This window comes from Piliocolobus tephrosceles, chromosome 9 (genome assembly GCF_002776525.5).
Source record: "Piliocolobus tephrosceles isolate RC106 chromosome 9, ASM277652v3, whole genome shotgun sequence".
NCBI lineage: Eukaryota > Metazoa > Chordata > Mammalia > Primates > Cercopithecidae > Piliocolobus > Piliocolobus tephrosceles.
Window position 1 is genome coordinate 14,119,528 of NC_045442.1, and position 22,482 is coordinate 14,142,009.

The following is a 22,482-nucleotide window of genomic DNA, read 5'->3' on the forward strand; positions in this document are numbered from 1 at the left end:
CTACACTACCCAGAAGTCTCCTCTTCGTGTCCCAGCGCGGGCGGGCGTCGGCGGTTCCTCTGGACTACAGGTTCCAGAAGTCCTATGCAGAAGTGCTTCTCTCTCTCATTTCCAGGACCACAATTCCCAGAGACTTCGGCTTCACGGCGTTTCTCTTTTTGCCCGATCTCCCCTGGAGCTGGCTGGGCTTCGGCCGGCCAGAGGCCCACAGCAACGACGTGATCCGTCGTGAGCGGGTCCCAGGGTTTCCTCGGCGGCCCTTTTTTCTCTCCCCTCGGTCGTCCTCGTTGCAGGCTGTCGCGGCTGGCCTGAGCGGTGACCTGGCGGGTCGCGCCTGCGCTCTGCCCTGTTTCCTGCCTGGCTGGTGGCGGCGGCCATTTTGTTCATCCTCCTCCTCCTCCTGCTCCTCCTGGTTGGAGCGCAGTGTCCGGAGCGGGCTGGGGGGAGAGAGCCCGAGAGCAGGGTTCGGTACCTTTTCCTCTGTCCCCAGCCGGTGCCCAGAGCCCCCCTCCCCTTCCTCCCCACCCCCTCCCCTCCCCAGCCCTGCCCTCCCCCTTGTCCCGGGATCGCTCCGTCGCACCCACCATGATGGAAGACGACGGGCAGCCCCGGACTCTGTGAGTACCCGAGACGAGGGGTGCCAGGCGCCAAGAGGCCCGGGCACCGCGGGACGCTAAGGGAGGGAGCAGGAGAGACTGGGTCGAAGCCGGGACTCTAGGCGGCTCCCTGACCAGGGCGGCGTGGACGCGAAGTGCATTCCTCATCTGTCCCCTTTTCCTTGGGAAGGAAATCCTCCCTTCCCCCAAACACAGTCACTTCCTGGGGTCTGGGGCTTGTCTCGACCTTTTTCTCTGGCGCCCTTCTTTGCATGCCCTCCCTAGGCCGGGTTTATGCACGGCTGAGGCTGTCAGGCCCAGGAGAACTCCTGCACGCCCTGCGCGTTGGGCACCCTGGGCTGGGCCTGGAGCTGCCGGTGCCCACGGGGAAAGAGCCTGGCGGGGGTGGGATTGGGGGTGGGCCCCGCGGGCCCCGGGGAATTGGTACTCACTCCTTACACGTCCTCAGCTCGAGTCGCTCCCAGCTCTTCTCCCCAGCTAAGCTCTCGGAGGAAGCAGGACACTCTTTTACCACTCAAGCCCCTTCTCTCTTTATGCCCCACGTGCCCCCGCCCACGCTGTCAGAAACACCCGCCTAGCGCCCGCTACTTTTGAAGTGCATAAGGGATACCTTTTGCTGCCCGAGCATCTTTCCCTTCTTGGATAAAGAAGTTTACTTTGAGCACTCCCTACGCTAAACTGACAACCAGTTGTTAAACTCCTTTTGCACTCTAGGTGTTGCCTCTTCCTAATCTGTTTGTGCGTCGAAACCTTCAGAGTTGGCTAAAATTATGTCTTCATCCGCTATTTGATGTGTGTCTTCTGAACGCTTTTTCTCCTGTCTTGCTGTTGCTTTTTACCTGAAGCCCAATCTAATGAATGAATTCTATCTTACAACCACTTAATTCTGGTTTCTTTCCTTTCCCAATGAAGAGTGATGACTCAGCATTTGCATTCCTTTCTGAGTAGTGTGGCACTCTTTCTTCTGCATCTTTTTTTTTTTTTTTTTGTCTGAATAGTTTTTAATTAAATGTTTAAGTTGGGCACCCTAATTTCCCGGCCTCTTCAGGTTCAGCACTCCTACCTTGAGTACCAAGGAGTCAGATCGCTGCTTTGTTTCTCTTGCCTCTCCTGGTATTGATAGGATCATAGTCCACTTGGCTCTGCTGTCTGATGGGGAAATTACTTTTTGGGGAATAGATAAGCTGGATGGGCACTCGAGAAGTTTGACTAGCTTCACATCTCTTCACTCCTACCAAAGAAAGGATGCTCAGTAAAGAAGATAGATGTTCAATATTGATAGAGATTTTTTTTGTGTGTGGCCTTGTACAGGAATAAATGTGTTCTCTAACGTCTCACTAAAGAATCCATCCCGTTTTGAGAATCTGAGGCCTACTGAAGCACATCAAATGCTTCAATGAAATGCTTGTTTAGTAGAACGTCTTTGTGTTTTGTGTTGTCTTCCATTTCTGCCTTCTCTCCCTAGAAGAAAGAATTGGGACACACTTAAAATTTGTCCTTCAGGCCAGGCGCGGTGGCTCACACCTGTAATCCCAGCACTTTGGGAGGCCGAGGCGGGCAGATCACGAGGTCAAGAGATTGAGACTATCCTGGCCAACATGGTGAAACTACGTCTCTACTAAAAATACAAAAATTAGCTGGGCGTGGTGGTGCGTGCCTGTAGTCTCTGCTACTCAGGAGGCTGAGGCAGGAGAATCGCTTGAACCCAGGAGGTGGAGGTTGCAGTGAGCCAAGATTGCACCACTGTCCAGACTGGCGACAGAGTGAGACTCTGTCTGAACAATTAAAAAAAAAAAAAAAGAAAGAAATTTGTCCTTCAACATCTGTTGAAGCCAAGACTTGGTGTTGAGTTACAATGTGTACTTTGATATAAGCATCTGGGAAAGCTAGACTTAAAGACTAGCTAACATGTATTTAACAAAGATAAAAGTTACATCATATCTAAAAATCTGAAGTGTCATCATCACACACTGAATGATTGATAAATACTCATGGCAGGTGTCTCATTTACTGTATTTCTCTGTTCCTTACCAAGAGGAATGTCTGGTTTTGTAGTGCTCAAGAATGTGCTTTTTTGATGTCTTTTATTTATCTTTGCATCTGCCTTGTCTTCATCCCTATCAGTTTCTCCAGGAGACTAGTAAGCTAACTTCTTTGTCACTTATTTCCTTCCTCTACCTTCTCTAATCTCTTGTTCTTTCTTTGAAACAGTTAAGTTGTCTATGTTTACGGTTCTCTAAAACTGTGACATGTGTTCATATGAATAAATAGACATCTTAAGCTCTGTTGTTTTGTATGTCGGTACGTGTTTACTATTCTGTCTTCCTTTTTCCTTCTCCCACCCTTTCCCATGGGGACTTTTTCTTTTTCTTTCTTTCTTTCTTTTTTTTTTTTTTTTTTTTAAGAGAAGGACTACTGCATCTTCCTAGGTCTTATCCCTGCAGCACTTAGGTCACTGCCTGGAACATAAGAGGTACTCAGTATTTCTACAATGATTGTACTTCTTTCATTAAATTAGTATTAAGTTGTTTTTTAAAAGTCCTGGTTGAACTAAGATTGTAGGCAGACATTACTGTCACATGTGGTGCAGTCTGTTGACTTTTATATATTTTTTAAAACCTTCAAATATAAAATCTTGAGATAAAAACAAATGTTTCACAATTGGGATTTTTATTAGAGTTTAATACAAATAATGCATAGTAGTTTTTCTAAGAGTACATTTTACATATTCTCAAAGGGTTCTATTAGATATAAGTAACATGATGAAAACTTTGAACATGATTTTAGACATTGATATCTAGTAGGGTTTTATTTTGTTTATGGAGATCTTATATTTTACATTGTGAGCTATGGATTAGGTTTTTCAAGTGGCCAGTATGTGTTAAAAGAATGTGTTCTTAACAAAGCTTATCTTAAATTGTTTCCTTAAGATGCCTGTGTGTTACTAGTGAGGTTTTTTTCCTGCAGACACACACAAGCTAAGACATATGGTTCTATCTTCAGAAAACAATATGGTGTTTAGAGCCTAGGTAGGTCTTTAAATATTCATTACCTACAGTATTACTAATTTATTTGATGGTATTTAAAGTGGCATAGAATTGCTTTGATGTTGAGCCTAAATTTCTGTTTGTCATATAGTTGCTTTAAAGGTCTGTTTTCTGATGTTCTTCATTCTCATTTGACATTTATTTTGGGGTATTATGCATTGAGTAACTTGTGATCTAAAAAAACAAACAAGATCATGCTGTGTAATACTGGTGTTGGAACTGGACTGTCTGACACCTGCCTTGTGGGACACACGTTTCAGGCTTGGGTTGTGTGTAGCTTTGTAGTGCAGTGATTTGATCCATGGTATATCTGAATCTACAATATGACACTAAATTGTAATAGTGTTTTATTGTAGCTTATTTTCTTCGTCTATCTGATGCACCAAAATTGCTAGGAATTCATGTAATACCATGTTATGCAATCCCTTCCTTTAAGGCAGTTCTTTCTTCCTGGAAATAAGCTAATGATTTAGAGTATAATCTGAATAAGAGCAAAGCAGAAGAAAATTCTATAAAATATTACAAAACTGACTGGCTATACCATGGATTTGTCTATTCTGTTGCTATAATCAAACCCCTCATTCAAATTCAACTTAATCATATTCTTTGTTTCTTTAAAGTAAGAGAGAATGTGTGTGTGTGTGTGTGTGTGTGTGTGAATATCTCATATATATATAGTTGATCAATTTAGTTGTACCTCCTGCAGCTCTCTTCCATCATGCCTTCTTCCTAAAATGAAATACTGTACTGACACATTGAACAATTAATTAGAGATCTATTGAAGAATATTATTGCAAAATCTCTTCTGTATAGGACTTGTCAAGAACAAAAGCAGAACTGTTATGGAAATTTAGATATAGTTTTTTGTGTGAAAATGCTGATAATTTCAGCCTTGGTAGGGCTACTCTTTTCAGAGTGAGAGCACATTTAGTGTTGAAAAGTGTCATTAGTCTTCTGAAAGGCATGATATTCTTAACTTAAAATTCTGCCCAGTCAGACACAAGAAGTAGTTTGGCAATGTGAACTTCTGCCTACTGTGAAACTGCTAAGTTTCTAGCTTCAAATTGGATTTTAACCCTGATGCTAGGGATAAAGGTGTCATTTTCAGTTTTTAATGCTTCAATTCCTACAGTTCCTGTTCTTAGAAGACAAAATAGACTCTAAGGTATGCCTCTTTTAAATTTTTTCCTTGAGTTAAAAATCATTCTGGAATTTCCTAAGTGTTTACTCTTTGAATTGACCTCTCAATACAAAAATTGGAGCCATTTGTCTTTTTTCTGTTATTTTGTATATGTTCTTTAAGTAGAAATTATATATTTAAAGACTTGGAACTTTAGGTTGACTACTTCATAACCAGAGCAGAAAGAAAGTGAAGTGTAGAAGCTGTAATTTGGAAAGAATAAAGATATCATTTCAATAAACTACCAAGAGATGATCTTACTAGGTCAGGCATTGAACTTTGTCTTAAATATTTTTGTTAGTATTTACTCTGGGACAGATTATTTTATGGTAATGTGAAGGTACTTACAACAGAATAGAACAGTACTTTAAAAGTTATACAATACGTCTCAAGTGTTATGATGCATGAAGGCAAATGTAAATGAAAAAGCAATCTGAAATTTGGGTACAAGAAGTCAGTAAAAGAAAAGGCAGTCTGAAATATGGGTAAAGTTTAGGTGAAATTATATAGTGAATCATGGCTTTTTAATCCTGGTAAATTAAGATATTGTGTGTGTTGTTATGGAAGGTCTTTCATGTTAGTTTTTGAAATTGAGTTTGCTGCTTAACAACTTTGAGGTAACTTTGAGTGAAGATAATTTGAAAAATAGGAAACCTTAACACTGGATCTCTTAATAAATATTTCATGACATTCTAAACTTAGATATTAACATTTTCATCTTTGCCTTCAGTGCTAGAAATGTAAATTAATGTATCTAAATATGCCTCTAGAAATTCTTCAAGATCTGTAACTGACAGGAAATAGGTTGACTTGGAATAAGGGTTTATTTTTGTTTTTCAGATGAAGTTTCGCTCTTGTTATCCAGGCTGGAGTGCAATGGCATGATCTCAGCCCACTGCAACCTCCGCCTCCCAGATTCAAGCGATTCTCCTGCGTCAGCCTCTCCCAAGTAGCTGGGATTGCAGGCGCCCGCCACCACGCCTGGCTAATTTTTTGTATTTTTAGTAGAGACGGCGTTTCACCATGTTGGCCAGGCTGGTCTTGAACTCCTGACCTCAAGTGATCCACTCTGCCATGGCTTCCCAGAATGTTAGGATTACAGGCGTGAGCCACTGCACCTGGCGGAATAAAGATCTTATTAAACAGTGACAGCTTTTATTGTGACTATTAGATACAGAAGGTAACTAATGCCCATATAGTTTGTCCTGAAGAAATCGATGTTTAAACAGTAATGGAAATAGAAAACTATTTAAAATGTGTTATATTAAAGTGGTAATTCTATTTTAATTTTGTTATTAGCTAGCTTCAATACGTGAAAATGAGTTTTATCCATCCTTCTTTTCTCTTAGAAATGAGCTAACTAGTCTTTTAGGCAAGGAACCTAATGTTTAGAAGCTCAAGATCGCTTGTTCGTTTTTCTTTTTTTCTTTTTTTGGAGATGGAGTCTCACTGTGTCCCCCAGGCTGGAGTGCAGTGATGTGATCTTGGCTCACTGCAATCTCCGCCTCCCGGGTTCAAGCGATTTTCCTGCCTCAGCCTCCCAAGTAGCTGGGATTATAGGTGTGCGCCACCACACCCGGCAAATTTTTGTATTTTTAGTAGAAATGGGGTTTCACCATGTTGGTCAGGCTGGTCTCGAACTCCTGACCTCATGATCCGCCCGCCTTAGCCTCCCAAAGTGCTGGGATTACAGGCATGAGCCACCGTGCCCGGTCACTTGTTCATTTTTCTTACAGATAGGTCTACTCTGTACAAAAAGAAATCATTTCAGAGATACAGGCTTACAAACCCCTACGAGTTAAGAAGGGGCAAGCAGTCTGTGGCTGGCTCATAACCCAATAACCTTTTACTCCTGCTGGAAAAAGTGTGTCACTACATTTGCCTGCTGATGGATCGGCTCTTTAAATTAGGAGGAAAAGATGGCACAGTGGATGTAAACCAGTTTGTCACTTGTTTAGTCCTCTATTTAAGTAGTATTGGATGTGTGTTTCAATTTTAGAGCAGGTACACTAAGGTTATTAGTGCTCATTGCAATAAAATTCTTAACTGGAAAATTGCTACTAATTCTTAATTGGATCTTTTCAGTTTTTTTAGGTAACCTAAGCTTTCTCAGTCTATTTTTCCCTTTGAGTATTCCATCTTAAAGCATATTATGTATTTAATGTGGCAACTATGTTGCAAGTCTTATTTTGGTCTTAATACTCAGTTTCCAGATGTAATATATTACAAGTAGAAAAAGAAATTTACTTTCCAGAATGAACTTCGTTAAATTTTACAGATATTGTTTGGTTTATGAGGTTGTTCATAACGGATGCAAATTTGAGGAATTATGCGTAGAATACCAGAAAGACTTAAGTGTTTGGCAATTTATTGAGATAAATTAAGATAAATCAGTAGAATAAGACATAAACCAAGGTGGTCATCTCTGCGTGGTGAAGTAGCATTTTTTTCTTTTCTTTTTTAAACTTTCCTGTATTTTAAATCTTTTACACAAAACACATACGTTCAATTTGTAATTAGAAAAAAAGAACCCAAACTTTTAAGTGTCCATAGTCAAAAGTATACCTGGATTTGTCTTAATTTTTCTCTGAATTTCTGAAGAAATCTTTGTATTTGCTTTTTTATCTACATTAAGATATATTTTGTTGGCTGGGCATGATGGCTCACTCCTGTAAATCCCAGCATTTTGGGAGGCCCAGGCGGGTGGATCACTTAAGGTCAGGAGTTTGAGACCAGCCAGGCCAACATGGTGAAACCCTGTCTCTACTAAATATACAAAAATTAGACAGGTGTGGTGGTGCAGGCCTGTAGTCCCAGCTACCTGGGAGGCTGAGGCAGGAGAATTGCTTGAACCTGGGAGGCGGAGGTTGCAGTGAGCCGAGATTGCACTACTGCACTCCAGCCTGGGTGACAGAGTGAGACTCCATCTCAAAAAAATGCATATATATTTTGTTGATTCTGATGCATTGTAGACTAGGAAATTTTATATTTTACCCTGCTCTCCTAAAATGAAATAGTGAAGACATCATTGCAAGTAACCTTACTTAGCCAAAAACAAAACAACAAAAACCCTCCACCCTCTGTATGTTTTACTATAACTTTACTCTAATTCTGTTCCTTGTTCATGTAATTGCTTTGGTTGGGAGTCTAAGATAAACTCAGTTTATGTTTAATATCCTATTACAATCAGGTGTTTTAATGAATTAGTATTTGTTGTATTTGTGTGTGTGTGTGTGTGTTATAAATTATTTTTAATTAGAAATTGTAGTTATCTTGAGACCGGTTTAAAATTTTAACAATTAGAATAAGATGAGAAAATTATATCCAGGATACAGAATAATAATGCCTTTGGGGTATAAAAGATCACGTTGATTCGTTTTTTAAATGTCTTTCAGAGTGGTATTTTAGTGGCCTAAGAACAATTGTTATTTTCCTAAATAAGGGTTAATCTTACTTTCATAGGATCAGGTTTAATTGGAGAAATTTGATTGAAAACAGAGGAAGTTAAAGTGAAGTAAAAGGTGGCCGGGCGCGATGGCTCATGCCTGTAATTCCAGCACTTTGGGAGGCCAAGGCGGACCGATCACCTGAGGTCAGGTGTTCGAGACCTGCCTGACCAATACGATGAAACCCCGTCTCTACTAAGAATACAAAAATTAGTCAGGCATGGTGGCATGCACCTGTAATCCCAGCTACTCGGGAGACTGAGAAAGGAAAATCGTTTGAATCTGGGAGGCGGAGGCTGCAGTGAGCTGAGATCATGCCATTGCACTCCAGTCTGGACAGGCAGCAAGAGCAAAACTCCATCTCAAAAAAAAGAAAGAAAAGGTGATGAATTAAATGATAACACAGTAGAGCCAGAGCTAAAGGAAAAATTGCTGATAACGTATTTTTTTCTTGTGCAGATACGTAGGTAACCTTTCCAGAGATGTGACAGAAGTCCTTATACTTCAGTTGTTCAGTCAGATTGGACCCTGTAAAAGCTGTAAAATGATAACAGAGGTAAGATCTTCCCAGTTCCATGTGCTGACAATTAGCATGATGGGTTGATCAGCATGATTTTAAAATTGCATTATAAGCCTCAAGTTATTCTGGTGGAGAGATTTGTGTTGTGTTGACTTATTACTTTGCTTTGGCTCACAAACTAGGCTTAGAATGGAGTTTTATTTGAGAGGGCAAAGTTTCTGTGCTGTTAATCTCAAACGGTCATTCTTTGTGGTGTGGTTATCTTGAAGTGATTCTGCTTTTAGAACACTATTAGAGCTCATTTCAGAGTGGTGAAAAACTGGAAAGTATTTCATACAATTCCCATAAGAATGTTAACGATTTGGACGGTGTATGTTCATGTGCGAGAACACGAGGTTATGTGTGTAGTGTGCGGCACTGTTTGTCTCTTGTGTCTGTAGCAAATACTTAACCTTTTTATACTTTCCTTCTAAGACTGTAGCAGCACCCGATGAGTCATGTTTTAGGCCTTTTTTCCTTGTCTTTTTGTTCATTGATCAGCTTTTTTTTTTTTTTTTTTTTTTTGTCTATTTACTCTGTACTAGATACTACAGTAAGTGCTAGAGATACGCTGGTGAATAAAGATAGTTCCTTGTCCCATAGAATTTTACAGTTTAGTAGGGAGACAAAGGAGTTAGCAGGCACTTAGGATATAGGATAATAAAGGCTCCAGAAGCAGACAACTTAAAGTGCTATGGGAGCAAATGGGTATCCAGCGCAGCCTGAGGTCAGCGCGTGGCTTGTTGGAGGAGTCACTGCCTAGGCGGAAACCTTAAAAGGATAGTAGTACATACTGGCTAGAAAGGAATTGAGGGAAGAAGGGATTCCAAATAAAAGGAACTTTGATCCAGGTTGGTAGGGAGAGCAGGAGTGCTTAGGGCAGAGAGGGAAAAATAGAACCCGTAGCATTGTTGCAGTTTAAAATGGGATTAGTCAGAAGAGATGGCAGGAGTGTATGGAAAGGGCTAGAAACTGTGCTGAGAAGTTTGTTTGGTACTGAAATGGAGAACTGTTAAAAACCTTTAAAGTGCTTTGGCCTTTTGATTGTCTTTCCCAACTAATGACAATCATCATTTTGTTCTGGTGTATTGTATTTTTCCTTCCTGCCTTTAATTATTTGTGCTTTCATCGATCAAAAATTTCCTTTGCACTAGGCACTCTACAAGGTACTGGAGATATAATGGAGAGACAGCCAAATGAGTTCCCCAAGCAAATGGGGATGTAAGCCATAAAGAGAGTAAAACCGAGTTCTGTGATGATTGGCGGGTTGGTGCTATATAGGCTAGGTGATGAGAGATGTCACCTCTTTGAGCTGAGACGAATAACAAGATGGTGCTATCTGTGGTAACAGCTGGAGGCAGAGGAAATAGCAAATACAAAAGTCTTGAGTTGGTAATGAACTTGTGTTTGTGGAATCAAAGACTGATGGCTAGAGTCTGGTGAGGGATGGAAGGAAATGAGTCTAACTAACAGCAGGATTCAGAATCACAGGGCCTTATGGGCCATGACATAGTTTGAGTTTTACTCTGGTTGCAGTGGCAGACCAGTGGAGGGGCTTAAGCAGGGGGATGAGGTGCCAAGATTTGCATTTTTAAGCTTACTACTCTATGTAGAGAATGTCTGTTATATGGAGAATAGATTATAGCGGGCAAGAGCAGAAGGAGAAAAACCACCTGGATTTACTTCACTAGTCTAGGTAAAAGATGATGGAGGCTTATTCTCAAATGTGCTAGCCGAAGTCAAGATAAGGACAGAGGTTGATAGATTTGGAATATATTTTGGAGGTAGAATTGATAGGACTGGGTTGGCTGTGGGACATAGGGAAAGGAAGAAATCGGGAAATACCCTAAGATTCATGTTAATGCAGTTGCATAGGTGGTAATGCTATTTATTTGCTAAAATGGGGGTGACGTGATGGATGTCACCACAGGGAGCAGTGTTAATCAGGAACTGTGTTTTGGCAATGTTAGATTTAAGACATGAGTTAGACATTGAAGTGGACATTAGATTAGGCAGTTGGATAAAGCAGTTTGGAATTCTGGAGAGACCAATGCTGAAGCTTGCAGTGGTATTTGAAGCCATGGGACTAGGTGAGTTCACAGAGAGAGAATGATGGTAAAGAAGAGCACAGAGGCCATGAAGTCTGAGGCCTGGACCAGCTCAACATTTAGAGTTTGCATAAAGGAAGAAAGATCCTATAGTGAGGAAACAGGAAAACCAGAGTGTGGTAGGATACAGAGAAGAGAATGTTTAAAGGAGGATGGTGGTCAACTGTAGTGAATTCTGCTTGGAAGTAAAGATTAGGATGGAAAAGGGATCACGGATGCAGCAGAGGGTCATTGTTGAGCTCAACATGCAGTTTCAGTGGCATGGTTGGCTTGGAAGCCGACAGAAGTAGGTTTAGGAGAGAACGCGTTGTGAGAAAGTGGGGAAAGAGTCACTAGAAAATTTTTGAGAAACATTTGATAAAGATTTATTTTAACAGTATTTTTTAAAACCCCATGTATACATATAGCTATTTGAAGGGTAGAGGGACTCGAAATGAATTTTCATAACTTCCGTATTTGAGAACTCTTAGATTTGAACTTGTAAAGTCTCATATTTCTCTGTCTTGACATTTATGTCATCCAACAAAAATTGGTGGCAACACTAAATAAGGTAGGGACATAATTGATTTTTTTTTTTTTAAGAGACAGGGTCTGACTCTGTCGTCCAGGCCGGAGTGCAGTGGTGCCATCATGGCTCACTGCAGCCTCCAACTCCTGGGTTCAAGTGATCATCCCACCTCAGTCTCCCAAGTAGCTGGGACACTGCCACCACACTTAGTTCATTTTTAAATGTTTTTCTAGAGATTAATTTCACCATGTTAGCCAGGCTGGTCCTGAACTCCTAGGCTCAAGTGATCCTCCTGCCTCATCCTGCTAAAGTGCTGAGATTATAGGCATGAGCCACTGCACCCAGCCATAATTGATTTTTTTTTTTTTTTTTTTTTGAGACGGAGTCTCGCTGTGTTGCCCAGACTGGAGTGCAATGGCATGATCTCGGCTCACCGCAGCCTCGGCCTCCTGGGTTCAAGCGATTCTCCTGCCTCAGCCTCCTGAATAGCTGGGACTACAGGTGCGTGCCACCAAGCCCCGCTAATTTTTTTTTTTTTTTTTTTTTGTATTTTTAGCAGAGACTGGGTTTCACCATGTTGGCCAGGATGGTCTTGATCTTCTGACCTTGTGAACCGCCCACCTCGGCCTCCCAAAGTGCTGGGGTTATAGGCAGGAGCACTTTTTTTGTTTTTTTTTTTTGAGACAGAGTCTGGCTCTGTCGCCCAGGCTGGAGTGCAATGGCACAATCTTGGCTCACTGCAACCTCTGCCTTCCAGGTTCAAATGATTCTCCTGCCTCAGCCTCCTGAGTAGCTGGGATTATAGACATCCACCACCAAACCTGGCTGATTTTTGGTAGAGATGGGGTCTCACCGTGTTGGTCAGGCTGGTCTCGAACTCCTGACCTCAAGTCATCCAGCTGCCTCAGCAGGTGTGAGCCACTGTGCCCAGCGCATAATTGATTTTTTAGGATGTCACTTGGTGGTGTAAATAAGAAGCTTCCAAAGGGTATAAACTCTAATACAGAGTATGTAGCAGCTATTTAGTTTTCTTTCATAAATTTCATTTCAGTATGTGAGAAATCCTTTTTCCCCCATAATTTTATGATTTTTTTTACTTTAGATGTTGTTATCATAGATTCTAGCTTTCCTTATATAATACAAATATATATTATTGATTCTAAGTCAAATTTTTTTAGAGTTTTAATATCTCTGATAGTTGGGATGTGACTTAGAAATAAGTGGTGTCTTAAATTAGGTGAATGCAGTGTGATGTGAATATATAAAATATGTGATACCAGTGAATATATATGTATATGTACATGCACGTGCATACATTGATTGTGAGCTGGCCTGCTATTAGATAGATTTGAAATTGGTATTCATGAGTAGACTAGTTTCCTCAAGTGTATGGGATTGTCATAGATCTACCATTGGACTCCTGTATGTTTTGCTGTGATTATCAGTGTTTTCCTTAGAGATCATTGGGGCAAAAGAGATAGGAGTGAAAGGAAAACTCAACTGGCACAATTTTAGCCTCTTATTTATTTTGATGTCCTTTCTTCAATGAATATTTATGGTAAATGTAATAACTCTTTTACAAGAAGAATTTACATGTGTGTTTTAATTTGAAGTCTTCCCCCATTTCCTGTCTTTACCTCTTAAGAACAGCATTCACGTGGCTACAACAGTAGGATTTTGTATGAGAGCCCATAGTTTTGTTGTCAGTATTAACGATCCCACTTTTTTTCCCTCAAGGAAATGCCTTCTGGTTCCTTTGCCACTATTGTTTAGATGTCTTATTTTGGATTTTTCTTCTAAAACTTTCCTGGAATGAAAAACTGTGGTTGTTGAAAAGATCTTTATTTTATCTGGTATATTTATCCCTTGTAAGTCCAACTAGAATTCCACATTTTAAATATTATTCTTATAGGGCATTTTACATTGAATAATGATAACTGTTTGTAGCCTTACATAAAAATATATACTGGTACAGTTGTGCAGCTCTTCAGTATAGGTTGCAGTTTCATAGAAATTCGTTTCCAGTTTGGTTGTCAGGTGAGAATGTTGCTATAGCTTAGGTAGTACTACTTTCTTCACATCTTGATAAATGTGTTTTAGGTAACTACTGTCAAGCATAGGGTTGCAGAATATATTTAATATAGATTTTTTATATGGTGTTTTTATTATGTAAAATTGTAGCTTTGTCTTGGAATATTTTATTCAGATACATTTTCAGAACCTCTTTTGTTGATCACTGCTGTTGTTACTCTGATCTTTGGAAAACCAAATCCAAAGTATATAGAACCTTCAGTACATTAGACTATTTTGGAAGGTAGGGAATTCATTTCAGTCGCTGGTTGTAAAGCTTAAATTTTCCTGTTTTTATTTTCATTCTTTACATATCCAGAAAAGAAATCAATAAAATTCAGTCTTTGTAGCAGTATAGAATTCCATCATTTGTAGTATTGATCCTAATTTTGATCAGGAGTAGTTTATAAAGTTGGTTCATTCTGTATTTCTGTATCCTGGGATACCACTTATAGAGGATTATGATGCATAAGTAGAACATATTTTAAAAATAATGTTGGAGAAGGAAAGCAATGGTAAGGAGTGGTCCTCATAAGATCTGAGTTTGAGGTTTTGTTTGGTTTAATATAAGCTTCTATTTTATGTTTAACAGACTTCACCAGAATTCTTTATTTTCATTTAATACTGATGCTCGTGATTCTACAACTGCTTTTATAGTTCCGTTTGAGTTCAGTAGTATTCTGAGGTGCAAAGTCAGGTTTAGCTTTAAATCTTATTTTAAAAGTGTTAGGCTTTCATAAGCTTATGCAGTCTCACCTTGTACATTCCTAGCTATCAGTAATGTTTTTTCCTGGATTTTCTTCTCAGCAACCCGATAGCAGAAGGGTCAACTCTTCTGTTGGATTTTCTGTTTTGCAGCATACAAGCAATGACCCATATTGCTTTGTGGAATTTTATGAACACAGAGATGCAGCTGCTGCATTAGCTGCTATGAATGGGAGAAAAATTTTGGGAAAGGTAAGATAATAGGATGATGGCACCTTATGAGTACATATATTTGCATGTCAAACTAGTTTGTATTCTTTCTAGGCAAATTTTTGAACAGATACTCGGCTGCTGAGTGATGGTTTTGCTTCATTCAGCTTAGTGCTTTTACAAAAATAGCCCTGCTTGATAAATGATTTGATAAGTGGTAAGTGTTCTAACTCATGACATGCCTAATAATTTTATTAAATATAATCTTTATTTTTAGGAGGTCAAAGTAAACTGGGCAACCACACCAAGTAGCCAGAAAAAAGATACTTCCAGTAAGTACTCCTGCTGCATTTTACTGTGGAAGAGTTCTGAAATTATCCAGGAAGCATTACCAGCTTAAATAGGGTTTTTTTCCCCCTCCTCTAGAGTTGCCTTAAAAAGGTTTTAGTGGCTGACTTCTTAAGTATTTGATTACCAAATGCTCTGATTTCAGATCACTTCCATGTGTTTGTTGGGGATTTGAGTCCAGAAATTACAACAGAAGATATCAAATCAGCATTTGCCCCCTTTGGTAAAATATCGTAAGTATCATAATCAGTACTACACTCAGTTGTGATAGGCAGAATTGTATATGATTAACTTGTAATTGAATTAAGATTTTCTTTCTCTAGTTAGTATGGTTTTGTTTTGTTTTGTTATTTTTTATTTACTTATTTTGATTTGAGTAGTGGATGTTGTTGAAAATGTTAATGTCATTTCAGTGTCTTGGGGTCTCGTTTTCATCTAATCCTGTGTATAATATGTTAAAAAAATTTAAGTGATTCTGTTTGTTATCTTTGAAGCAGATGTTTGAATGGTAAAACTTATAAAGTCCAGCTTTTTTGTCATGTGTTTTCAAAATTTGGTGGTTTAGGATAATGAGTTAATCAAAAGTAAATGTGATTTATACTGTGTAAGAGTTCAATAACTTTTATAGGGGGAATTTATAAATGGGAGAGTAGGTAAATCCTTGAATATATTGTGATTAAATTGGAAATGTTCATGTTTTATTATGATAAATGTGTTTTTGATATTTTAGCTGTAAGTGAAAAGTACTGTTATACTATTAAAATGTTTCAATGTTTGAGTCATAAATGTGGGTTTAATTAATAGATGTTTTTTGTTAGTGATATTTGATTCTACTAGTTAAGAGGCAAATGTGGTTTGATTTTTAACAACATTTATGCTCAGATTTTACTGTTGTTACTTGGTAAAAAAAATATATTGGAAAACTAAAAATGATTATGAATTGTAGAAAATGTTTATCATAATTTATCTTTCTGATTAAAATCAGTTTATTTTGTATATTTCCTGTAGATTTAAATTAAACATCTTAGTACTACTTTACAGGAAAGTGTTTCAACTAAGAACAACAATATTTTCTCTATTCAATTTGTTGTTCTATAGATTTAATTTCTTTAAAAGACTTAATTCTTAACTTTCTGTTTTGATATTTGCTTTGCTTTTTAATCTAAATGTGGTAAGTAGTACTATTTTAAAAATCAATATACAAATAATACAGGTTGCTGTTTTTCAATCTTTATTTATACCTGAGACCTGCAGTTTTTCTTAAGTCCAAGTCACAATTAAAAGTAATAGCATTCTGGTTATTTTGCAGAATTGCTCATAAGAATGGACAGGATCTTGAAGGCTAACTGCAAGGAACTGTGCACACTGGAACTCAGTTGTAGATTTTTTTTCTCATTTCTATTTATTCTTATTATACATTATTTATATATACATATTTTAGTATTTACATTTTAACATTCTATATTCAGTGGAGTTCTATATTTCCAATCATTTAACTTACTCACTAAAATTTCTGTGTAAATTTGTTGTTTTCGTACTGGTGTGCTTAGCATTGTTGTTAGTTTTTTATTCTCCTTTCTTAAATTTCTGAAAATGTCAATTTTTCAAAATTTACAGCTGCCCAAACTCCAAAATGATGGTAGAGAATTGACCAAGAAAAATAAAGAAATCTGTTAACAGGCCATGTATGCCTTTTTAATTCCTATTTTTTCCTCTTTTTCAATTTTTTAATATTTCATATATTTTGTATCACTAGGCAGAAGACATTTAACTATTTAGAGATTGCATGGTAAAGTAGTTAGTATTGTTACAGTAATTTATAGACTCAGTAAACCTTAGAGGACACTAGTAAATAGAGTATTAGAAAGGGAAACTGTTGTTCCTATTAATCTTCAAATTTGAGCATTTAGTTTAGAAAGCACAGGCTATTTGATTAGGTTGCATGTTTATTACATGTTTTTGTCCTACTGCTTTTTTCTAACAGGTAAAGAAGCATTAGGGAGAGTTCAGGAATGGTTGTAGTTAATTAGGGCTAACTGGAATTTTATTTTAAAAATGCTCACAATACAGTGTGTGTGGTTCCTTTTAGTTTTTATTTTGAGGGTGGCTCTTACTTCCCTCATTTAGCTGTGCTTCTTTTCACAGGGATGCCCGGGTAGTTAAAGACATGGCAACTGGAAAATCCAAAGGATATGGTTTTGTATCTTTTTATAACAAACTGGTATGTTCTTCCATTTCAATTTATATTTTTTAATACTAAATTTAGTCATTAGTTACTTAATGTATTGCATCTGAAACTTGAATATACTTGAATGTTAACTGCAAACACAACTTTTATGTAATGTTATGTATGTTTTAATAATAGAATATAATTTCATTCTTTCATAAACTCGAAAATAAATAGCTAGAAAAAGAATGATTATACTATAAGGAAGATTATTAAAATTGTGTTTGTACATTGGTAAAGGTCAGATGGATTTAGAAGTAAAGCCCAAGTCTAGGACAGATGAGCTAATCTGAGAATTTAGAGAGTAGGTAAATTATATTCAGTTTTAACCGTGAAAATCTCGGTTTTAACTCTTCCTTTTAAATTATTATTGATACTCTTATATGACTGGGATGTTAGTGACTACAGCAAATTATATAAATAAAAATGTAAGCAATTCATCTTGATTTTTGTATATATTCTTTGTAAAAGAGGTACCAAAGTAAGCATTTGCGTTAACTATAACATTAAATAATAAAGTGGGCTTGGATTTTAAAGCAGTTTCAATAACTTAAATCACCTTTTTTTTTTTTTTTTTTTTTGAGATAGTCTCACTCTGTTGCCCAGGCTGGAGTCCAGTGGTGCCATCTCAGCCCACCGCAACCTCCGCCTCCCAGGTTCAAGCAATTCTGCTGCCTCAGCCTCCCAAGTAGCTGGGATTACAGGCATGTGCCACTAAACCCAGCTAATTTTTATATTTTTAGTAGAGACATGGTTTCACTTGTGTTGGCCAGGCTAGTCTCAAACTCCTGACCTCAAGTGATCCTCCTGCCTTGGCCTCCCAGAGTGCTGGGATTACAGGTCATCTACATTTTATTGAAGTGGTAAGATAAAGGGCCAGAGTATCTGTTTTAGCTTAGATTGAATCACTCAAGTTCAAATCATTTTCTAGTTGGTAATAGTTCAGTTTTGTTTTGTTTAGGATGTTTAGTGAATTCATCTACTGATTTGTTTTGGATCCAGCAGTGCTGATGCTTTATTTAATCGTACTGAGTCTTATTTATCACTATTTTCTTTGTGATTGTGCTTTCTTTCTTTTTTATCCATAGGATGCAGAAAATGCGATTGTGCATATGGGAGGTCAGTGGTTGGGTGGTCGTCAAATCCGAACCAACTGGGCCACACGTAAACCACCTGCACCTAAAAGTACACAAGAAAGTAAGATATATCCACTGTGTGTGTTAAAATTATAGATTCTTCACAAAATCATGTATCATGTATTCATCTAGTCTCAATTTCTGATTTATTTAAGAGACAGGATCTGGCTCTGTTGCCCAGGCTGGAGTGTGGTGGCGTGATCTTGGCTCACTGTGGCCTGAAACTCCTGGGTATAAGTGATCCTTTCACCTCAGCCTCCTGAGTAACTGGGACTACAGGGACGTGCCACCATGCCCAGCTAATTTTTAAATTTTTAATAGAGACAGGGTCTGGTTATGTTGTCCAGGCTGCACTTAGTATTTAATTAGTGTTGCAAGACACTAATTATTTCACTTTATATTTCGTTATCTGAAAATAATTGGGCTATGATATAAGTATTTTTGGAGCTGTGAATCACCTGATTTTATAGATCAAGTCTGTGTCAAATCATAGCATCAATAAAAATTATATTTTCTCCTCCCATTGAGGTATATCTTTTTTTTTTTTTTTAAGGCAGAGTCTCACTGTCACCCAGGCTGGAGTGCAGTGGTGTGATCTTGGTTCACTGCAACCTTTGCCTCCCAGGTTCAAGCGATTCTTCTGCCTCAGCCTCCTGAGTGGCTGGGATCACAGGGGTGTGCCACCACACGCAGCCAATTTTTGTATTTTTAGTAGAGATAGGGTTTCACCGTATTGGTCAGGCTGGTCTCGAGCTCCTGACCTTGTGATCCACCCACCTCAGTCTCCCAAAGTGCTGGGATTATAGGTGTGAGCCACTGCACCCTGCCTTAATTTTTGAATTTTTAGTAGAGACAAGGTTTTGTCATGATGGCCAGGCTGGTGTCGAACTCCTGACCTCACGTGATCCACCCACCTCAGCCTCCCAGAGTGCTGGGATTACAGGCGTGAGCCACTGCGCCCGGCCTGAGGCATATCTTAATAGTATATAGTAATTAACAAAAGATAGTTTTATAGTACCATATAACAGTCAACGTTTTTGTTTTGTTTCTGCATACAGACAACACTAAGCAATTGAGATTTGAAGATGTAGTAAACCAGTCAAGTCCAAAAAATTGTACTGTGTACTGTGGAGGAATTGCGTCTGGGTTAACAGGTACAATGTTTGGTTTTCTAATCACCTCTGAGGAGCTTCGTCACTATTCTTAAGAATTTCATGATACACATCAGCCATGTTTTATTTGTATGTTTTGTTTTATAGATCAGCTTATGAGACAGACATTCTCACCATTTGGACAAATTATGGAAATAAGAGTTTTCCCAGAAAAGGGCTATTCATTTGTCAGGTAACACTGTACTTGAAATATCATTATTACTCTTACATCTGATTCATTCCTTTCACTTACGTTCCCCAGGGTATCAGTGTCTGTTATTTTAGTGCTTCTTTGCAATATAGAAGTTTAAGCTACCTACCTAATATACTTTAGAAAAAAGTACCAACTTGCAGGTATAAACTGATGAGTCTCCATGTTACTTACTGTGTTAGGTTCTTAAAAAATAAAAGACAAAACCTGTCATTTTCTTTCTTAGATTTTCAACCCATGAAAGTGCAGCCCATGCCATTGTTTCAGTGAACGGTACTACGATTGAAGGACATGTGGTTAAATGCTATTGGGGTAAAGAATCTCCTGATATGACTAAAAACTTCCAACAGGTAATTAGATTTTTCATAGCACTTTTTAAGTTTCCATCTTACATATCACATAAAAAGCTTTGGAAACTCTGTAAAATAAACAATAAAATAAAGCATATAGCTACTTTCAGTTGATTGTATTTCAAAATTGATTATTTGCGGTATTAACTGAATCTTAATACTTTCTTTTCACAGGTGTCACCACCCCAATAAACTTAGACAATGATAAATAACAGAGTCCTATTCACATAAGGGTGCTTACTTAGTTTTTCTCTTCCTTGTCTCCCACTCTTTCTTCATATACGGTGTTTCTTACGTGTTCCCTAAAACAATAATTTGCTTTTTCCTAGGTCGACTATAGTCAGTGGGGCCAATGGAGCCAAGTGTATGGAAACCCACAACAGTATGGACAGTATATGGCAAATGGGTGGCAAGTACCGCCTTATGGAGTATACGGGCAACCATGGAATCAACAAGGATTTGGAGTAGAGTAAGTTGTTTGGGTTTTTCCAGTATAGAAACATATGGTTCTGACAAATAAAAGTGTGGTTTCCTAAGGAGAATCTATTTTAATTATATACTTTGAGCTATTTGGCATTATGAGCATTATAGAAACAAATCTAACAAAATATGATTTATGAGGCTAAGGAATTACTTCTCATTACCTAGGTGGAAAGGAGGGATTGGGATAACATTTAGTGTGTCCTGTGATCCCTGTAAGCAGCTGGTAGAATTTGATTTACATTTCTGACACACTTTTATTTATTTTTGCATGTGAAAGATCTTTGTCCACGTATATGCAGAAGTTTGATGGTTTTATGCCTATGTGGTATGTGTGAGAAATCTGAGGTTTGTGTGATACAAAGTAACTGCCCCCCCCCCTTTTTTTTTTCTTCTTTTTGTTGATAAGAGTGGGTTCCTCCTTTGTAATTCCCCCACCCAGGGCCAGCCCATACCTTTATTTTCTGATTTCTTCCTTTGAGAGTCTTTCCAACATGAACTTGTATTTTTAAAATTTGTTATGTAATAGATGATGTGTTGAATCATTCCCAATTTTTAAAAAATTAGTTTGCAGATACTCCTTAGACATCATTGTGCTAAGTTGTGGTTATCTTAAAAATATCGAAGACTAATACTGGAATATGTATTCTACATATGTATCATGTATTTCTTTGATCTATTTATTTGTTGTAGGTGTGTTGATTTCTGGTTTTCTATTCTGTGATTAGGCTCTGCTTGATTTTTGTGTAAATACATACGTGATTTTTTCTTTCTTGTGTTTGCTGAAGATTTTTTTTTTTCTTCCAAGTCAATCACCTTCTGCTGCTTGGATGGGTGGATTTGGTGCTCAGCCTCCCCAAGGACAAGCTCCTCCCCCTGTAATACCTCCTCCTAACCAAGCTGGATATGGTATGGCAAGTTACCAAACACAGTGAGCCGGGACTCTTAAAAAAAATTGTAATTCATGATAGGCTTCGATTTCCTGTGACACTTTGAAGACATGAAAGTAGACATCGGAAAATGAAAATATTTATTTTAAAAATTGAAATGTTTGGAACCTTTAGCACAGATTTGCTTTGGTGAAGGACACATGTCTTCTAGTTCTGCCTTTTTAAGTTTTTGTTCATGATGGATATGAACATGATTTTTCTTTGTGTACAAAAACTAAAATAAAGTCAATAAAGACAATTCTGACTACAAATTTTGATATAATAGGAAAAATGGCTAATACATTTTGATTCTTAGATACTATTCCATTTTTATCTTGCTGTTCAGTATTTTAACTCACTGTGTTTTTAAAAGAGCAAAAAAGGGAGGATCGTGAAAACCTGGGAATCACATATAAGTTCATCTTGAATCCTGATACTCCCCTCCCCTTCCCTGAGGTGGACCACATTTGAAGTCAGCAGAGAAAAAGTGTGATATTCAGAAGAAATGCGTGATTTTGGAGTCGCTTTGGAGGAAATATTTTCTTTCTCTATGCCTAAAGAAACTGAAGCCAGACTGAAGTTTTGCACCCTAAAAAGGAACAGCATTGTTTGAGTTACTTGAGCAAATGTCGGTGGTCCACGTTAAACATATTTTTAAAACTTCCAAAAGTGTCGATTATTAAAATTGTAGTATATTACATTTCATTTTGGGGGGAAGTTCCAAGTATGGTGTTTGTATTAAAGTCAGACAGTCATACTTGTGCTTTTACATGAAGTTTAAATGATACACATTGTAAATATTCAATAACTGCAGTGTTTAAAAAGCATGCTTCAACATAGAAGTAGCAGCAATGTAATTATTTGAAGTAACACTTAACACACTCCACTGCATTGAATGCAGTGGATTGATCAGAATGTTAAGACTGAGATTTCCAAGGTTGGCTACTATGTAAAATTAAAATTACACAAATTGTGCAGAAAAAGCCTTAATTTTAATTTCATACAAATCTTTGATGCATTAGTACGTTCTAAAATGTCACTGGGAATTAGTTTTGTTTTGTTTTTTTGTTTTGTTTTGTTTTTTGCTTTACATTACTTGGTATGTAAATACCTTGATTAAGACCTTATAAACCAATTTCAAGGTTACTATAAGTTGTATAGTACAAGTGTTTTTTAAAAATCTTGGGGTGTTTTTAAAAA

The 22,482-nt window shown here is 37.9% G+C and overlaps 1 protein-coding gene across 7 annotated transcripts; it reads left to right on the top strand.

The window, feature by feature from the left end:
* Positions 1 to 21: 21 nt before the first annotated feature.
* Positions 22 to 22,265, top strand: TIAL1 (TIA1 cytotoxic granule associated RNA binding protein like 1). 7 transcript variants are annotated; one of them, XM_023224266.1, is made up of 13 exons: positions 22 to 617; positions 3,585 to 3,646; positions 8,750 to 8,846; positions 14,343 to 14,492; positions 14,728 to 14,782; positions 14,944 to 15,031; positions 16,944 to 17,019; positions 18,114 to 18,222; positions 19,220 to 19,315; positions 19,421 to 19,505; positions 19,750 to 19,873; positions 20,203 to 20,342; positions 21,162 to 22,265. In XM_023224266.1, exons 3-13 carry the CDS (start codon positions 8,835 to 8,837, stop codon positions 21,286 to 21,288), a joined length of 1,062 nt encoding a protein of 353 aa, XP_023080034.1. In that variant the 5' UTR covers positions 22 to 617; positions 3,585 to 3,646; positions 8,750 to 8,834; the 3' UTR covers positions 21,289 to 22,265. The 7 variants fall into 7 exon arrangements, with proteins under 7 accessions (XP_023080034.1, XP_023080036.1, XP_023080039.1 ...); XM_023224268.1 differs by having other exon boundaries at positions 14,394 to 14,492; XM_023224271.1 differs by lacking the exon at positions 3,585 to 3,646 and adding an exon at positions 16,416 to 16,483.
* The last annotated feature ends 217 nt before the right edge of the window (positions 22,266 to 22,482 follow it).

Bases quoted from the DNA above. Each gene is read 5' to 3' on its own strand.
- TIAL1 (XM_023224264.1), top strand. From the start codon at position 586: ATGATGGAAGACGACGGGCAGCCCCGGACTCT. The intron at 14,493-14,727 runs GTAAGATAATAG...CTTTATTTTTAG, and splicing joins GGAGAAAAATTTTGGGAAAG to GAGGTCAAAGTAAACTGGGC. The intron at 19,874-20,202 runs GTAATTAGATTT...GCTTTTTCCTAG, and splicing joins TGACTAAAAACTTCCAACAG to GTCGACTATAGTCAGTGGGG.